This window comes from Trachurus trachurus (genome assembly GCF_905171665.1).
Source record: "Trachurus trachurus genome assembly, chromosome: 6".
Taxonomy (NCBI): Eukaryota; Metazoa; Chordata; class Actinopteri; order Carangiformes; family Carangidae; genus Trachurus; species Trachurus trachurus.
The window spans coordinates 33,840,933-33,859,337 of record NC_139897.1 but is presented as its reverse complement, the minus strand read 5'-3'; the positions used below and the strand labels follow the sequence as shown (position 1 = coordinate 33,859,337).

At 42.0% G+C, this 18,405-nt stretch overlaps 1 protein-coding gene across 3 annotated transcripts in view; it reads right to left on the bottom strand.

Moving 5' to 3' along the window:
- The window catches only part of immp2l (inner mitochondrial membrane peptidase subunit 2), a 167,980-nt gene that overhangs the window by 133,792 nt on the left and 15,783 nt on the right, over positions 1-18,405 (bottom strand). For all 3 annotated transcript variants that reach the window (XM_083973938.1, XM_083973937.1, XM_083973939.1), the window contains exons 2-3: positions 16,642-16,793; positions 8,048-8,151 (exon numbers count right to left, since the gene is read on the bottom strand). In XM_083973938.1, the coding sequence (XP_083830064.1) occupies positions 8,048-8,151; positions 16,642-16,776 (239 nt within the window). In that variant the 5' untranslated portion in view covers positions 16,777-16,793. The remainder of the gene's footprint in view (positions 1-8,047; positions 8,152-16,641; positions 16,794-18,405) is intronic.

Sequence of the window (18,405 nt, the reverse complement as noted above, 5' to 3'; positions counted from 1 at the left end):
GTAAAGGAACAGTTCAACATTTGGGGGGAAATATGTTTGTTTGCTTCCCCTGCAGACCAAACAATGGCAACACTGACAGTTTTTGAACTTAGGGCAGAGTCATGCTAGCAGTTTCCCCTTTATGCTAAGCTAGGCTAATCAAATACCGGCCTCTCTGAAATGTTGCAAACTTGTCTGCAAACTGATTATTAAAAATTGTTGTTACTCCGGGAGTTGGATAAATAATCAGAAAAAAAACTCCTCAAATTAAAACAATCACGTTATCTTGATGCCACCGTGACCTCCAAAAAGAGCTCATCAAGTTTGAGACATACACACACACACGAAAAACAAACGCACACACACTTGTAAAACTGTCCCTTCCAGAGCTGAATCCATTAAACTGAGTGCTGGGCTGTAAACCCCAGTGATAAGCCCCCTCCCCACCGCCCCCCCAATACTCTCTGCTTTGCTGGATTACACCTGATTATTTACCAGCTAATTAGTAAAGCGGCGAGGCCATAAATCTTAACTGTAAGAAGACGTGAGCGCTTCATTTCCTGCTCCGCTGAACAGGAATCTGACCACATTTAAATATTTAAAAAGCAAAGGAAGGAGGCGGCCGCCGTCTGATGCATGACAGCAGATTAAATCATGTGAGAAAATGTGCGAATACTGTTTGACAGTGTGACGAGAAAGTAGTGAGCTGAGTCCGTTTGGTTCTACTTCTTTAAAAAAAAACCTAGATCGTGTAAGAAAACGAAAAAAACATCTAACATCTTCTGCTTTATCTCCTCGTAAATGTTTTTATTCTATATATCTGAGACTAGAGACTTATCTTGATGCTAATTAGGCGATAGAAACTCAGCCATACGCTACATAGGCTCCGTGCCGCTGCACTACTTGAGACTGGAGATGTAATTTATAGCTCATTCACAGACAATTAGCAGCAGCCTGCTCCATTTATCGCTGAATGAAACGACTGCTGTATTCATCTGCTTTATTAAGTTTATTAAAGCAGCTGCAACTCTTATTCTGAAGGCGCTGATTATTATTATTATTAGATGTCGGGAGCTCATACTCATTCATGGACTGGGATTTACTCGACGGCTCTGAACACACATAAAAAATGAACCTAAAGTTGAAAGAGCATTTACATGGAGGCCGAGAGTTTCATGTTGATATATGGAAAATAAATACTGTTGTATGTAAACATAAAAATGCATAATTCATCTTTAAGTTTTGCAAGCTATTTTTAGAACGGCGGAGCAGAGCCGTGAGCTGCTCAGAGCTACGCTACGGAGGCTCATGGGATTTCTTGGTTTCCCTCATCAAACTCATCAAATACACAATCCAACAACTCCACAACGCTCTGGTGGACAAGTTGTGAGCTGCACATTCACCACGCTATGAGATAATAACACAACGTTACCACACAGAGTTGTTTTAGAGGGAAATACAGAGACTGTTGATGAAAAACTGTCCCTGAAGGCAACGTGCATCAGCGGTTTTGCATGAATTTCCCTCTAAAACAACTCTGTGTGGTAACGTTGTGTTATTATCTCATAGCGTGGTGAATGTGCAGGTCACAACTTGTCCACCAGAGCGTTGTGGAGTTGTTGGATTGTGTATTTGATGAGTTTGATGAGGGAAACCAAGAAATCCCATAATGAGCCTCCGTAGCGTAGCTCTGAGCAGCTCACGGCTCTGCTCCGCCGTTCTAAAAACAGCTTGCACCGACAATTAAAGGTAACGAACCTACTGCTATGACTATAGGGATTATGGCAATGGGCCAATTTGACAAAATGTTGAACTATCCCTTTCACAGGTGAGTTATATGAACAAACTATCGTCTTTAACAAAGCAGATCAAAATATAGTCTGTTTCTATCTCCGCTCATCTGCATCAGTGATAAATCTACATTATAACTCCATTACCAACGTCTCCACACCTCAAACAAACACACACTCGGGGATCATTTATCTCCTCCCTCCTCGTCTCCTCGTTATTTCTGCATCATTGTTTTTCCCACCGTTTCCTCTCTTGTCATTTGCATCTCCGTTTGTCATCTTGTTTGGGTTGAGATGCTTTTTAGAAACCCCCACGGGCTTTTCATGTTTCCTCACCTGAACAGTTTGTTCTTCATTTCCTCTCTTTTTTTGTTTTTGTTTTCCTTACTTCTCCCCTGTGTGTTTTAGCATTTGTGGAAAAATCAACTAACGAAACAAACAAAAAAAAAAGGAAAAAGAAACTAAACATGTGGTTTTGGCGCCTGCCCTCATCTCAGGAGACGTCGGTGAGGGAAGCTTGTAGGTAGAAAAAAAAAAAAAAAAACAAGAAGCAAGAAGAAAGAAAAGTCTTTATAATGAGCTGAAATGACAGAACTTATTAAAATGAACGTGACAGGAAGGAAAACGTGCTGCAGCGCTCCGAACGCTGTCAGGGAAGATTTCCAGCTCCGGATTTAGTCGTGAACTTTAAAAACTCTCTGAGAGCAAAAAAAAACCTGTTCTCACAGCAGTCAGGTTTATTCTGTCTCTAATTAGCACCATAATCAGGTCAATAAAAGGAATTACAATTTAACTAAATTAAATCTTGACACAATAGAAGCAAATCTTTATCTTTGTTACCGAATGAAGGTGTGATGATGATGATATGATGCTGAGATCTCTCTATTAAAACTAAAGGTAGATGTTTGTGTTAAAGCTCAATACAGTATAAAGGTAGATGTTTGTGTTAAAGCTCCATACCGTATAAAGGTAGATGTTTGTATTAAAGCTCCATACAGTATAAAGGTAGATGTTTGTATTAAAGCTCCATACAGTATAAAGGTAGATGTTTGTATTAAAGCTCCATACAGTATAAAGGTAGATGTTTGTGTTAAAGCTCCATACAGTATAAAGGTAGATGTTTGTATTAAAGCTCCATACAGTATAAAGGTAGATGTTTGTGTAAAAGCTCCATACAGTATAAAGGTAGATGTTTATGTTAAAGCTCCATACAGTATAAAGGTAGATGTTTGTGTTAAAGCTCCATACAGTATAAAGGTAGATGTCCATGTGTAGTGTGATTATAAAGCAGCTCTAGGTTCTATATTAATACTGTGAAAGTATCAAAGCCTCAGTCCACAGAGAAATGCACACAGCCTGGATTCAGAAACTGAGCCTTAAAACCAGCCGTCAGGACTTCCTGTCACTTTGTGATGTCACAACTAAGCCCCACCCCCTCACCACCTGGACAACACCATCCAACAACTTGCAGGATTTGGTTTCTCCGAGTGTTTTATTCTGAAATCTGCTCGGTTTTTATTGGGTCACTTTCCAATCCAATCAGAAGAGAGGCTCAGAGCTTCCTCCTCTCTTCTGATTGGCTGACACTGCCCTGTTGTTACTAGAGCTTCTCAAGGATTAGCCCTTCAAAATAAAAGACAGTAGAATTTAATCTATTTTATTTTCTTATTTATTTATTTATTTATTTATTTATTATTATCTTTTTTATTCTATTTTAATTCATCCATTTCTCTTTCTATTTTATCCTACTACACCTGTCTATTTTTACTTCATTTTATCTAGTGTCTTCCTCGTCTTCTCATTTTTATTTATTTTACTTCATTTTATCTAGTGTTTTTCCCACTGCAAATGATTGAGTGTAAGATAGCGTTTCCCCGATAAAATCCAATGTTCTAAAATGATTGTGTGACTGTGTATGTGTTTGCAAATGTATATGTGATTCTCCCAATATGTGTTCCCTATATTGCTTGTTTTTATCATGTGAAGCACTTTGAGCTGCCATGGGCATGAAAAGTGCTATACAAATAAAGCCTGATTGATTGATTGATAGAAGGAGAAACATGGACTTTAATCCATTTACTTTGAATTTGGTTCATTAAAAAAACAACAAGAATTTCTAAATATTCTGACGTTTCGAGTTGTTTCTGAGTGGATTTCCTCCAGGTGGACGGTTGTTTCTGTGTGTTTGGATCAGACTGAAACTCTGAGCTGCAGATGTTTCGTCTAATGCTTCGGCTCCTCGACTCAAAGTGAAGCCTCGACAGGACGACATGTTTCCACTGAATATTCATGAGCTGCACACTAAAAAATGTTGGGTTATCTCTGTAACCCAATTTCTGAGTTATTGGTGTAGAGTTAAATTTTTGGGTTGTTTTTCCAGAGTTTAACCCATTTTCAGGGTTATAGGGCTATGAATTTAACCCAATTCCTGGGTTGTGCAAGTAATTGGGTTATTTTTCAGTGAGTAACCCATTTGTTGGGTTGGGTTGGGTAATTCTGTGACTTAACCGGCCGGTTCATTTGAAAAATGCTGTCCGCGCACTACAACATTGGGTTATTCTTAACCCAACTATTGGGTCGAGCAAGTGCTATATACACGACCCCATAGTTGTAGTTAGCATAACCCAACTCTTGGGTTGAATATTCAACCCAAAAGTTGGGTCAAAAAGATTAACCCAACCTGTTGGGTTAAAATAACCCAAAAAAGGGGTTCGTCCTTATTTGAACCAGCAGTTGGGATAAAATTGGGTTCATTTTTAACCCAACTGTTTTTAGTGTGTGTGAAACTTCAACTTCACCCCTCCACGTAAACAACCAGCGAGGGGCGGCGGGGTATGAGGGGATAGAGGGACTCCATTCATCTCTCATGACGCCGATTTACAGCCTCTAAGAAACATTTCCTCTCGGATCCCGGAGAAAATGATATTGTGCTCCGCTCTGAGGCAAATGATTCTGTTCACAGCCGAACATAAAATCAATCAGGTTTGTAATGGTCGGCGCCGCGAGCGTGACAAACACCCGAGGCTCCGCGTCCGGCCGCTCGCAAAAACACAGGGACAGGATCATTTCCCCTCGCTGGAAGACGAGAGGCGTCTGTAAATAAGATATTACTCCACGGCCGGAAATATTCCCCTGAACAATTTTCCTTTAAAATGAGAGCCAATTATCAGCCTCCCCCTCCTCCTCCTCCTCCTCCTCTCCTCTTTCCCTCCTGCAGTGATGCTGCTTCACATATGAATTTTAAATCTGAGGCGATTTTCTTGGCGGATGAAGGATGCAGCTTTATGACGGATTTCAAGTAAATCCCCGGTGACGAGGTGAGTTGATACAGATCTGTTGTTCATGTGTGGACGACGACTCCACTGTCTGATGATGGACAGGTCAAAGTCAAAGTGTCTTTATTATTTGTCCCAAACAGGGAAAAATGATTTGCAGCCAGGAAGATCCACACATTCAAACACATAGTACACAAATAGACAACACCAAATAACATGTAACATATCATGAGCAGATTAAAAGGACCTACTGCAGAGATAAAATATGATAAAAAAAAGTGCCAATAATGTACAAACAAATCGGGAAAGTCTGTTAGGAAGTGAGGGAGGAACTTTACAGGAACAACCTTGTTGTGGTTTTCCTTCGTGGGGTCAAAGCCACATGGGAGGCATGAAAGGTAGAAGAATGAATAACAAGATGAATCCGTTTCATTTTAGTAAAAGAAAAATCAATTTACACCCATCACTCCATAGAAAAATGTGCTCCCTTTCACAGCTCTAATGTCCAACTGAAGCTGTCGCTGACGTCATTTCCACTCATATTCTATAGCACTAGTCTAGACATCCTGTATATCACACAGACCAAAAATACAAACTATGAAATGATGAAATTCAAAACCTTAATCTCAACCTATTTCATATCCATACACTCTCACACTCTTGAGGCGACGTAATCATTCTGCAGTAGTTTCCACTTATCAAACATATTGTCGTCATCTACTGCACTTGTTGTTTTTTGTTGGTTTGTTTGTTTTCGACAATTTTAAAATGAAAAAAGGGAAAGCAACACCCTGCAAAAGAATGGGGTGACCAAACTTCTTCAGGATGCACTATTTAACAGCTGAGCAATAATCCAGTCTGGCAGGTATAATATCTTATCCCTGTTTTGTTCCTGTTAAATGAATGACTGATATGAAGACTAATACGAACTTGTTTAAATGCAATTAAATGTAAGCCGTAAAATGTAAGGTTTAATGTGCTGTTTTTAGTATTACTGATAACACAATGTATTTACATGTCTATTTGACTGATATGATAATATGATGTGTTTTTCTCTTTTCGATGTAAGGTTCTTCGGACCATAACATGACCTTACTCAGCTTGGACTAAAGCTCAGTCCACACCCACCAACAGTCCTTTGGTTTGGTCCAGGCCACATGCAATGTTAGTTTGTTTTTTTTAGGGGGATTTGGTTTGTTTGCACGTTGCACTTTTTGCAGGTGGAGCAGGATTCAATCAGTCAGACGGCACAGGGAGCTGAGTGGAAGTAAACAACCACGGAGAGCTCCTTGTTCTGATATCGATCCTGCTCATATACACCTTCACACATCCACAGAACGTTCTGAGCATCCAGATGCTGTTCTCATAATCTCACAGCGACGACTCAACACGACTGAGCGTTCATGTTTCAGCTCAACATGACTCAGCGTTCATGTTTCAGCTTAATATGACTTAGCATTTAGTTTCAGTTCAACACGACTCAGCGTTTAGTTTCAGGTCAACACGACTCAGCGTTCATGTTTCAGCTCAACACGACTCAGCGTTCATGATTCAGTTCGACACGACTCAGCGTTTAGTTTCAGGTCAACACGACTCAACGTTCATGTTTCAGTTCAACACGACTCAGCGTTCATGATTCAGTTCGACACGACTCAGCGTTTAGTTTCAGGTCAACACGACTCAGCATTCATGTTTCAGTTCAACACGACTCAGCGTTTATGTTTCAGCTCAACACAACTAAGCGTTCATGTTTCAGTTCAACACGACTCAGCGTTCATGTTTCAGTTCAACACGACTCACCGTTCATGTTTCAGTTCAACACGACTCAGCGTTCATGTTTCAGTTCAACACGACTCAGCGTTCATGTTTCAGTTCAACACGACTCAGCGTTTATGTTTCAGCTCAACATGACTCAGCGTTCATGTTTCAGCTCAACACGACTCAGCGTTTAGTTTCAGTTCAACACGACTCAGCGTTCATGTTTCAGCTTAATATGACTCAGCGTTCATGTTTCAGGTCAACACGACTCAGCGTTCATGTTTAAAATCAACACGACTCAGCGTTTATGTTTCAGTTCAACACGACTCAGCGTTTATGTTTCAGTTCAACACGACTCAGCGTTTATGCTTCAGCTCAACACGACTCAGCGTTTATGTTTCAGTTCAACACGACTCAGCGTTTATGCTTCAGCTCAACACGACTCAGCATTCATGTTTCAGCTCAACACGACTCAGCGTTCGTGTTTCAGCTCAACACGACTCAGCGTTCATGTTTCAGTTCAACACGACTCAGCGTTCATGTTTCAGTTCAACACGACTCAGCGTTCATGCTTCAGTTCAACACGACTCAGCGTTTATGTTTCAGCTCAACACGACTCAGCGTTCATGTTTCAGTTCAACACGACTCAGCGTTCATGTTTCAGTTCAACACGACTCAGCGTTTATGTTTCAGCTCAACACGACTCAGCGTTTATGTTTCAGCTCAACACGACTCAGCGTTTATGTTTCAGTTCAACACGACTCAGCGTTCATGTTTCAGTTCAACACGACTCAGCGTTTATGTTTCAGCTCAACACAACTCAGCGTTCATGTTTCAGCTCTACACGACTCAGCGTTCATATTTCAGCTCAACACGACTCAGCAATTATGTTTCAGCTCAAAACGACTCAGCGTTTATGTTTCAGTTCAACACAACTCAGCGTTTATGTTTCAGCTCAACACGACTCAGCGTTCATGTATCAGCTCAACATGACTCAGCATTTATGTTTCAGCTCTACATGACTCAGCGTTCATGTTTCAGCTCAACATGACTCAGCGTTTTACAATGACTCGTGTCTGATTCTTCAACAGTTCATGTAGTTTGTACGTGTCAGTGTTTAACCGTGTCACATGACTTACCTGCTGCTGATTCCATTAATATGTATATGTGTGTGTGTGTGTGTGTGTGTGTGTGTGTGTGTGTGTGGGTGTGTGTGTGTTGTTGTTGTTTGTTTTCGTTACTCACATGACGGAGACGATGTCGCCTCGTCGGACCTGGTAGTTCCTCACGCTCCATCGGTTCAGGAGGACGATGTCACTGTCCGACCTCCCCTCTGGGTTCAGGAAGGGCTACACACACACACACACACACAGAAACAGATGTAGAGGTCACACACAAACCTGAATACTAATGTACACACTCACATATAGGCCTACACACAAATACACAAAGAATCACACACACACTATATGACCATTGTATACGTGCACATGGTCACATGAGTCATGACGAGAAACAGAGCAGAACTAAACACACTAAATATAGTTTGGTCAAAAGTTCACACACACACACACACACACACAAAGCAACAACAACATGAAAAGAAAAGTCTGTTGCCACGGTAACCGGTCAGCTGTTGTTCTGATGTTTTTGCAAAACTGATTATTGATCATTGACAAAAGATTGAACATGGTGATTCAATACAGAGAACAGAGTTCAATCTGAGGTTTTAACGTCAAATTCAGAAATCTTCAACTTTAGGGGAAAACTACAAAACTACTACAAACATGGCGACGCCCAGAGGTTTCACATTTAAAACATCACCAACACTTTTCTTCTGCAGCGTTCAGTCTCCGTGCTGCTGTTATTAACTCATTGAGTGCCGCGCTCCTTTCCAAAGTTTTAGTCAAGTGTACCGGCAATTTAGACCATTTTTGACTTTTTATGTAGAGCCACAGTGTATTCTATATTATTGCCACCAACACATACTGTGGCTCAATTGAAAGGTTTAACTTAATGCTTCAAGTGGCCACAAACCGTTTGTTTCTACGTGCCTCTGTTCCTGAGAAAAGTCAAGCTAAACATGGCTGGGTTTCACCAAAATCCCTCCTTTTTTTCTAGAAAAGGAGATACAGCGTCTTTTATGAAAGGTGCTCTGTTTGTGTCTGTCGCTCTTCTGACACTCGCATTTCTGGATCAAAGGGCTCGTATAAGATAAATATATACAACAGTTGTTGTTCTATTCACAAAACCACCATCGGGGGCGGGGGGGGCGCCACTAAACAACAATAACACAGACGCACCGTGCCGTGTCACAGCTTCTCCCCGCGGAGCGTGAGGGTCAGTCGGCCACCGCGGCTCGGGAAGACCGGTCCCGCCGGTGGTCGCGGTCCTTCTGTGGTTCGGGTCGGTGATGCCGGTCTGCTTTGGCCCAGAGACCATCAGATTTTACCGCGGGAGGACTTTGGGGAGGACACTGTGTTGCTCGAGGTGAAGACCGGGCGGACTGTCGGCTGAGAGCTTCCTGGTTCAGCTCCGAGCAGCTCGAGCAGCTGGAGCAGCAGCGCGGGTGAGAGCAGAGCAGCAGCGGAGCAGCTGCGCTGCATCTGCATGCAGAACTCCGTTTGCAGAAGCCGAGTTATGATAAAAACTTCCAGATCATGAGCTGTCATGTGACTTTGATCGTCATCTATTTCAGTTCTCCTCGTCGTAGAGTCCCCAAATTTACATATAATGTGTATTAAAGTGTCTATTTTCATAATTTAAAAAAAAAGCAAAAAACGTAAAATTACGTTTTCGGCACTCAACGCATGGGAACGAAAAACGAGAAATTACGTGGTTGGCACTCAATGAGTTAATCAGTATATTATAATTTACATTTCTCACATTCACTGCTCAGTTACTCATCTTAATTATTTCATTTTTCATAATGTTTTCTAAATTAATTTTGCATCATTATTATGCTTTTTAATTTGTCTTTCACTACACAGATTTTTTGGGAGGAAAGAAGGAAGGGAAAAGGGAAGGAAACATTGATGGAGGGAGGGAACAGATATGTTCAAGAAGGGAAGGAAAGAAAGATGGAGGGAGGGAACAGATTTGTTCAAGGAAGGAATTAGAAAGAAGGAAGTAGGGAAAGAAAAGAAGGAAAGAAAGATGGAGGGAGGAGGGAACAGATCAGGTCAATTGGATCAAAAGAGGAAGTAAGGACGAAGGGAAGGAAGGAAGGAAGGGAAAAAGGATTGTGGAAAGAAGGAAGGGAGAAAGGAAGGAAAGTAGGAAGGATGGAGGAAGGGAACAATTGGGTCAATTTGGCCCAGAAGGACAAGAGGAAGGTTAAGGTTGAGTTGACATTGCCAAGCTCAACCTTTCAGCTCCATTAGGCTATATAGTTAACAACTGTTTAGGGAAAAACTAATAATAATAATATTGAAAAGTATTATAATCTCTTTCTTTTTTTCTCAAAACGACCCAGAGTTCACCGAGTTCAGAGAATCACTCTGGTTCCTTCTGCACCTTCATTCAGCAAATAAACTGAACTGAAGCTACGTTCACATTATGAATCAAACATTGTTATCTAGTTTCCAGATTTAACAGATAATTCAATCATTTATTGTTTTATTATTCAACTATTTTCAGCTCATTTCCTGCAGAGAGAGTCTAAACTAAAGGAGGACGTTTCTCCTGCAGCTCCTCTCTTTACCAAACCCACAACGACAACGACGACTGTGAATTATGGCGCCGCCTTAACGAGGTCCCTTATGGTTATTACAGCAGTGTCCCTAAATTTATGTGCCGCTGATTTATGGCTGGTAAAACGCTGCACATTGCACCTTTAGGGACAGTTTCTGCAGAGTTAACTCTCCTCACAGTGGGATGAAATAGTGCCACAGGTTTGTGCAGGTTCACAGCAGCAGCAGCAGCAGCAGCAGCAGCTCGCTGTGATTTAACACGCTGATATAAGAGCTGCTGCTTTCTGCTCCAGTTAAACCGGAGAACAACCGTTCACGCTGCTCTGATGGCAGCGACTCGGAGCTCACATCCACATTAAAGGGATAGTAGCATTTTTTAAAAGTGGGGTTGTATGATCTACAAAATAGCCCCCAAGTACTTTAATTGCAGTAGAAGACTCTCTGCACTCCTCCCGTTAGCAACGCCAGCCCATAATAGCCCTGCCCAGAGATTTACAACATACAGTGTTGTGAATGGACCCAAAGAAACGGCCTATTTTCACGGCCTAAAAGAGGTTTTACCTGAAAAAAAATACACAGTTCCATTGTTCGCTATAGACCGAATCTCCTTGTTGTTTACATTCTACTTCCGGGTAGAAAACCAGCACGTAATTTGAATGAGATCAATAGTAACGAACGAGAGTTTAGATATCATATTTTTTCACGCCCTATCACCGTTTAGACAAATCTGAAATGATTGAAGAAACATTACTATTTCTGTGTGTGTGTTTTGTGTTGCTATGTGTCGTATTTATTCAGTTTTGGGGGAATCACAGTGTCTAGAAAGCATCAGTGGCGGTAGCTAAGCTAACAGTGGTAGCTAAGCTAACGGTAGCTAAGCTAACGGTAGCTAAGCTAACGGCGGTAGCTAAGCTAACATCGGTAGCTAAGCTAACACCAGGACGTCAGCTGTTAAAACCCTCCCGTTGTGGGACACGACATGAAACTACTCCAGTTAGCTCAGTCATGTTGGAACTCAGATATCCGCTGGAGAAAATATTTTTTCATGGAGCGTTTATTGAGTCACTGAGTTAGGCTATTAAAGTTAAACAGGTAGCTAACCGTTAGCCCGGCTAATCTATGATAGCCATGACTAATTACAAAAATGTGCACACATAAATAGTAATGTTTGTCCAATCATTGGTTTTATAAACTTTACAAACATCAGATTAGTCTAAACGGTGATATAGTAACATGAAAAATTAGATAAATATAGCGAAACTCTCGTCCGTCACTATTGTTCGAATGCTGGTTTTCTACCCGGAAGTAGTTGTAAACAACAAGGCGATTCGTCCTATAATATAATTTTTTCCAGCCCTTCAAAGTGCAGGAAAAGCGTGAGTTGGTTAGGTCCAAATAAAAACTGTGTTTTTCCTGCACTTTGAAGGGCTGGAAAAAATTATATTATAGCGAACAATGAAACTGTGTTTTTTTTTTTCAGGTAAAACCTCTTTTAGGCCATGAAAATAGGCCGTTTCTTTGGGTCTGTTCACAACACTGTATGTTGTAAATCTCTGGCCAGGGCTATTATGGGCTGGCGTTGCTAACGGGAGGAGTGCAGAGAGTCTTCTACTGCAATTAAAGTACTTAGGGGCTATTTGGAGATCATACAACCCCACTTTTTAAAAAAATGCTACTATCCCTTTAATACAGCTTTTTAACCAGCATAGAGATTCAGCTGCTTCCTTATGTTGGTTTCTTTCCCCCTTTTTTTTTTTAAAATCAGTGCTTTGATTTAGAGGGAACTAGTGGTGCATTCAAGGACACTTCAGCTTGTCAGATCTCAGAGTCAGCAGCTGTTCACTTTCCCTTTAAAAGGCCCAGAAACAACAATATTCATATAATCACTGTGACTGAAGTGAAGTGAAGTCTGGTTTCTAAGAGACTCACAGAGAATAAACATTTACTTTATTCTTTCAGACATAAACAGAGTCGTCTCAGGTCGACTCTGTTTGGGACCTAATCTCTTGTTTTATCTATTTTATTGTGTTCTTTCTCTTCAATGTTGTCGTCTATGTGCTTTAGTGTCTCTCTTTCATGTTTTTTAGTCCATGTGTTGTGTGTTTGTCTTCCTTGTTTTAAATCCATGTGTAGCTACCATCTACCATCAAATAGGACCACAATGGAAATAAGCCTGTGGGCTTTATTGTGTTTTTAATCCTTTTGAACACTTGTCTAATGTTGTTCAATAAAGTTTTCAATCAATCAATCAATCAATCAATCAATACTCTGGAGTAGTTTTTTATTCCTCAAAGTGCATCTGGAGACCCGGGAGGCCGGTTCCTAGTCCAACCAGAACTTTATATGAGAGTAATAGGGACCGACACAAAAACATCCATAAAACTACACAACAACCATTTAATATTCCTCCACACTGCTCGTCCACTGCAATCCAAGTGTCCTGAAGGGAGATAGTCCAGAGTTTAGGACATTTTTACACTCTATATAGAGACTGTTTAGGCTGTAAAAATGTCCTAAATGAGGTAGTTTCCAGTAAACTCTGGACTATCTCCCTTCAGGACACTTGGATTGCAGTGGACGAGCAGTGTGGAGGAATATTAAATGGTTGTTGTGTAGTTTTATAGATGTTTTGTCGTGTCGGGCCCTAATACTCTCATATAAAGTTTTGGTTGGACTAGGAACCGGCCTCCCGGGTCTCCAGATGCACTTTGAGGAATAAAAAGCTACTCCGGAGTATTCATCAGCAAGAGGGGGAGTCACTAATGACTGAATTTCATTTTTTTTTTTGGTGAACTGTTCCTTTAACTGAGCTGTGGTTTCAGTGGCGGGATGCTAAAAGCTAAGCTAGCTGTTGGCCGCTAATGTTTCGCTGATCAAGTAGCCTATTGATCTTGATTTTTAAAAAATAAACGCCTTTGATTTATTCAACTTTGATCAATATTCAATAACCTGAAATATTAGGAAACTATAGAGCCGCAGGTTGGATTTGACTGGAATTGTCCTTTAAATATCCAGACGCCTTCTACAGCTCTGAGAACACGAGATAGAAACTAATCAACAGATGAATTGATAATGAAAAAACACTGATCGTCAATACCACGACATCATCGTCACGCTGAGCCGATCGATCGACTGCTGAACTTTTCTAATCAAACTCAACAGGAAGTTTATTTCAGGTCGACTCGGAGTTTTACTGATGAAACAACAGCTGCCAGAGAAGGAGGGAAATATATCAATGATCAATAATCAATAATCAGTGATCAATAAGGGTAAAGGAAGATGCAGTGAGCAGTAAAAGGGCGTAAAAGGTTCAAATCTATGAACTGAATCTCCATGAAAAGAGACAGAAACTGAAGAACAAGGTCAAAGTTCAGAATCTTTACCGACAGAAAATCTAATTGATCAGATATTGATCGATTGATTGATTGATCGATTGATTATCAGGTCATCATCTCTCTCTCTCTCTCTCAGACATGAATTGAAATGAAACTCAAACAGCTCAGATTCAGAACCTGCCGAGCTCAGGAAACACTGTTTCCATGGCAACAACCCCAAGCACTGCAGAGAGGATGAGACATCGTTTACACACACACACACACACACACACACACACACACACACACACACACACACACACACACACACACACACACACACACACACACACACACACACACACACACACACACACACACACACACACACACACACACACACACACACACAGGACACAGGACACAGGGGAGTTTGTGTGTGTGATTTCACTGAATCCAGACCTGCAAGTCTGTGCCGGTCTGACCTGGACCAGAACCAGAACCAGAACCAGAACTAAAACCAGAACCAGAAATAAAACCAGAACCAGAACTAAAACCAAAACCAAAACCAGAACCAGAACCAGAAATAAAACCAGAACCAGAACCAGGACCTCTGAACCATTTATGCTGCTATAGACTGACTGTGCCTTCACACCAAAAGCTTCCAAAGCGTCAAAAACGCTCGAGGGTCATGGGCGTCAGACAAGACAGCTTCCAATACGGCAAATATTTTCAGCAGCTGACTGACGTCAAAGTTGGATCGCGCTGGTCATTGGGGAGCCGAAATACAAAAAAAAGAAGAAAAAAAAAGGCAGCCGAAGGACATCTCTATTCTGACAGGTCGCCGCTGAACTGCGTCATAGCTAATTACCATGAAGTTAACCAGGGTTCAACTTCTCATCTGGTGACACTTTGGACACTTTGGACGCTTTGGACGCACAGTGTCGCCGGCTCTCATTGAAAATGAATTGACTTCCGGCGTTTTGACGCTTTGGAAGCTTTTGGTGTGAACGCACAGTTAGACTGCTGAGGGACGCATCTGGTTACATGGAGCCCTCTCTCCCCTCTCATCTCCCCTCTCCCATCCTCTCTCCTCTCCTTTCTCCTTTTCCCCTCCCCTCCCCTCTCCCCTCCTGTCCTTGCCTTTCTCCTTTCCTTCTTCCTCTCCTCTCCTCTCTCATCTCATCCTCTCCTGTCCTCTCTCCTCTTTCCTTTTCTTTCCTCTCCTCTCCTCTCCTCCTCCCCTCTCCACTCCTTTCCTCTCCCCTTCTCCTCTCTCGTTACCTCTCTCCTTTCCTTCTTCCTCTCCTCTCCTCTCCTCTCCCTTCCCATAATCCAGTCTTCCATCCAGTCTTCCCATTAAGCCGGCCTGCCCTCCCATTGCCTTTCCTCCCACCAATTTCTCCAATGTTTCCCTGTTAAAAGTATTTTCCATGGAGTTTTTCCTCAGTGGATGTGAGGGTCAAAGGTCAGAGGATGTTGTTATGATGCCGTGTAAAAGCCCTTTGAGACAAACTGTTTGTAAAAACGAGCTATACAAATAAACTTAAATTGCCTTTATTTTTTTTTAAAAAGAGACTGTGTTTGGTTTGGTTCATTATATTTTCTCCGGATGCGTTCGGATGCTCAGATTCTGCTGCTGGAGGAGGTCGTCGGCGCGGCGACCCCGGCGCTCGGCAACACGGATACACAACACGGAGCGGAGAGCAGCGGGAAGGTTTAATATTCAGACTCATTAAAACACAGAGAGAAGGTTGTTGATGTGAGGATAACCAGATCAGACTGAAGAACACTCTTCTCCTTCTTCTTTCTGCAGGTTGTTCACTTCTCTCCAACACGCCCCGCCAAAATAAGATGCCGCAGCAGCAGGAGGAAGGACGAAGCTCAGGATCTATAATCATCTATAATCACAGATCGATTTCGATTAGTTTGTGTTTGAGCTTCTCACCTGCAGCTGCTGCTATGGCTTTTTTTTTTTTTTTTTTTAATCTGACACTCTTATTTTGAAAAGACACAGTAAAAGTCGCTTGGTGTCAGTTTATTTATTGTGATGATGGAGGTAAAAGGTGATTATCAGTTCCTGTATTGATCCTCTGAGACGATCAGCTCAGTCTCACTCTGCTTCTATCTGTTTAAATTGATCTCCCTTCCTCTCCTCTCTCCTCTCCCTCTTCTCTCCTCATCCCTCTCTCCTCCTCTCCCCTCATTCTCTTTTTCCTCTCCTCCCCTCTCCCTTCCTCTCCTCTCTTCTCCTCTCCTCCTCTCCCTCCCCGTTCCCTCTTCTCTCCTCTCCCCTCTCTCTTTCTCCTCTCCTCTTCTCTCCTCTATCCTCCTCTCCCCTCTCCTTTCCTCTCTCCTACTTTCTCCTCTCCTCTCTCCTCCTTTCTCATCTCCTCTCTTTCTCCTCTCCCCTTCTCTCCTTTCCTCTCCCCTCCTCACCCCTCTCTTCTCTCCTCTCCCCTTCCTCTCTTTCTCCTATCTCCTCCTTTCTCGTCTCCTCTCCTCTTCTCTCCTCCTCTCTCCCTTCCTCTCCTCTCCTTTCTCGTCTCCTCTCTCTCCTCTCCTCCTCCCCCCCCCTCTTTCCTCTCCTCTCCCCTCTCCTCTCTCTATGTTTATTTATCTCACTCCTTAATTAATTTTTCATTTAATCCAGGAAGGTTTTTATTTTATTTTATTTTTCACATTAATATATTCCATCACATCATCTGGAAACCCAGAGAAACTTTAATTGTATTTTCTTAATTAGAAAAATTAAAACTAGAATTTCTTCTTAACTCATCTCTCAGGTTTAAAAAAAAATCTAAAAATGGATTGGTTGTCGTCGGCGTCTCACCTGCATGGACGCTCCCTCCACTCGGGCCACGTAGGCGAAGCGGTCGAGGACGGTGACGGTGACGGGGACGGCCACGAAGAAGCCGCTGACAAAAACCTTCAGGTACCGACGCCCGGCCGTCGCCTGCTGAGCCATCACCTGGACAGGAAGTACTAGAAAAAAAAAAAGAGTGAGGATCAGCGCCAATGGCGGCACAGGAGGATATTTAGGCTACTAAACATCAGAAACAACTCAGACGTCTCTTCTTAAAGGGGAATTACCGGGGTTTTTTTACAATCTGGACCTTATTTCTAGCATAAAATCCGATCATTTCCTCCCCCAGATAACGTTGGTGTCATTACAAGTGGTTGTGATGAAATGAGCTCCAGCCGAGAGCCGCGTATATCCGTGTAATGGAGTCTACAGGGCAGCAGAATGCAGCCTCTAAATAACACATTATCTGCAGAGAAACTCCTTCATTTCACCAGTATTTAGTTCTGATTAGGGATGTAACGATTCACTCAACCCACGATTCGATTCGATTCACGATTTTTTGTTCACGATTACGATTTTCTCACAATTCTTTTAAGATCAAAAATGAGCTACAGACAAATTATGACCTAATAAAATGATCTTTTATTCATAAGAGAAAGATAGTCTGAAAAATTCACCTTTCATTACAGATACACTGCACATCACCATTTATCACAAGTTAAACTGGTCTTATTTACAAATAGTCGTTCAATTAAAAAAAACTAGCACTGAGGGACAAGAGAGATAGAGGGAGAAAAGAGAGTGAATTGGTATGTGTGCGTGAAATGAATCAACCAGTGACTTTTGAGATAATGTACGCTACTTCTCACCAGAGACTTTGTTCTCACGCATCGCAATTTTTTTTTATTTTCACCGATGCGAGTCGTCAGGCATTTGTATCGATTTTCAATCGTGTCACAATGCATCGTTACATCCCTAGTTCTGATAGGCTAGTGCTATTCCCCTCTGAGTCCGGGGTTAGCTGTTATCAACATCCGGGGTCTGTAGGTTGACCTGCTGACCTCTCACCTGGATCATTCTGATAATAATCATTCCGCTTCGGCATTCGGGTCCATTTTTATCTCAACTAGCCGGAGCTTTAGTGAGTCCAGGTTGAGGAGAGGAAGCCTGTGGAAGCTGAACTTCATCCAGCTGCTCATTTTGTTCTGACAAGTCAGAAACACACAGAAACGAACCGTAGCATTAGCGGTAGCAACAAGCAGCACCGCACCGCACAACCCCGGATGTTGATAACAGCTAACCCCGGACTCAGAGGGGAATAGCACTAGCCTATCAGAACTAAATATTGGTGAAATGAAGGAGTTTCTCTGCAGATAATGTGTTATTTAGAGGCTGCATTCTGCTGCCCTGTAGACTCCATTATACGGATATACGCGGCTCTCAGCTGGAGCTCATTTCATCACAACCACTTGTAATGACACCAAAGTTATCTGGGGGAGGAAATGATCGTATTTTATGCTAGATATAAGGTCCAGATTGTAAAAAAAAAAAAAAAAAAGGCAATTATCCTTTAAAGACCTTTTCACGACCTCGGTGTCGTATCTTAAAGTCTGAGCTCAGAGTTCACGTCTCCTCTGATAAATTAACTTTAACTGTGAAACTCTGCGTCTGATCTGTGAAAACATTGTCACCGCTTAATTCTGTGTGGATGAAACAGACTTTCATCTTGTATCTGCAGGTGGGCGGATGCTCAGCAGCTGGAGACGTAAAGAGTTGGAGGTGAAACATTTC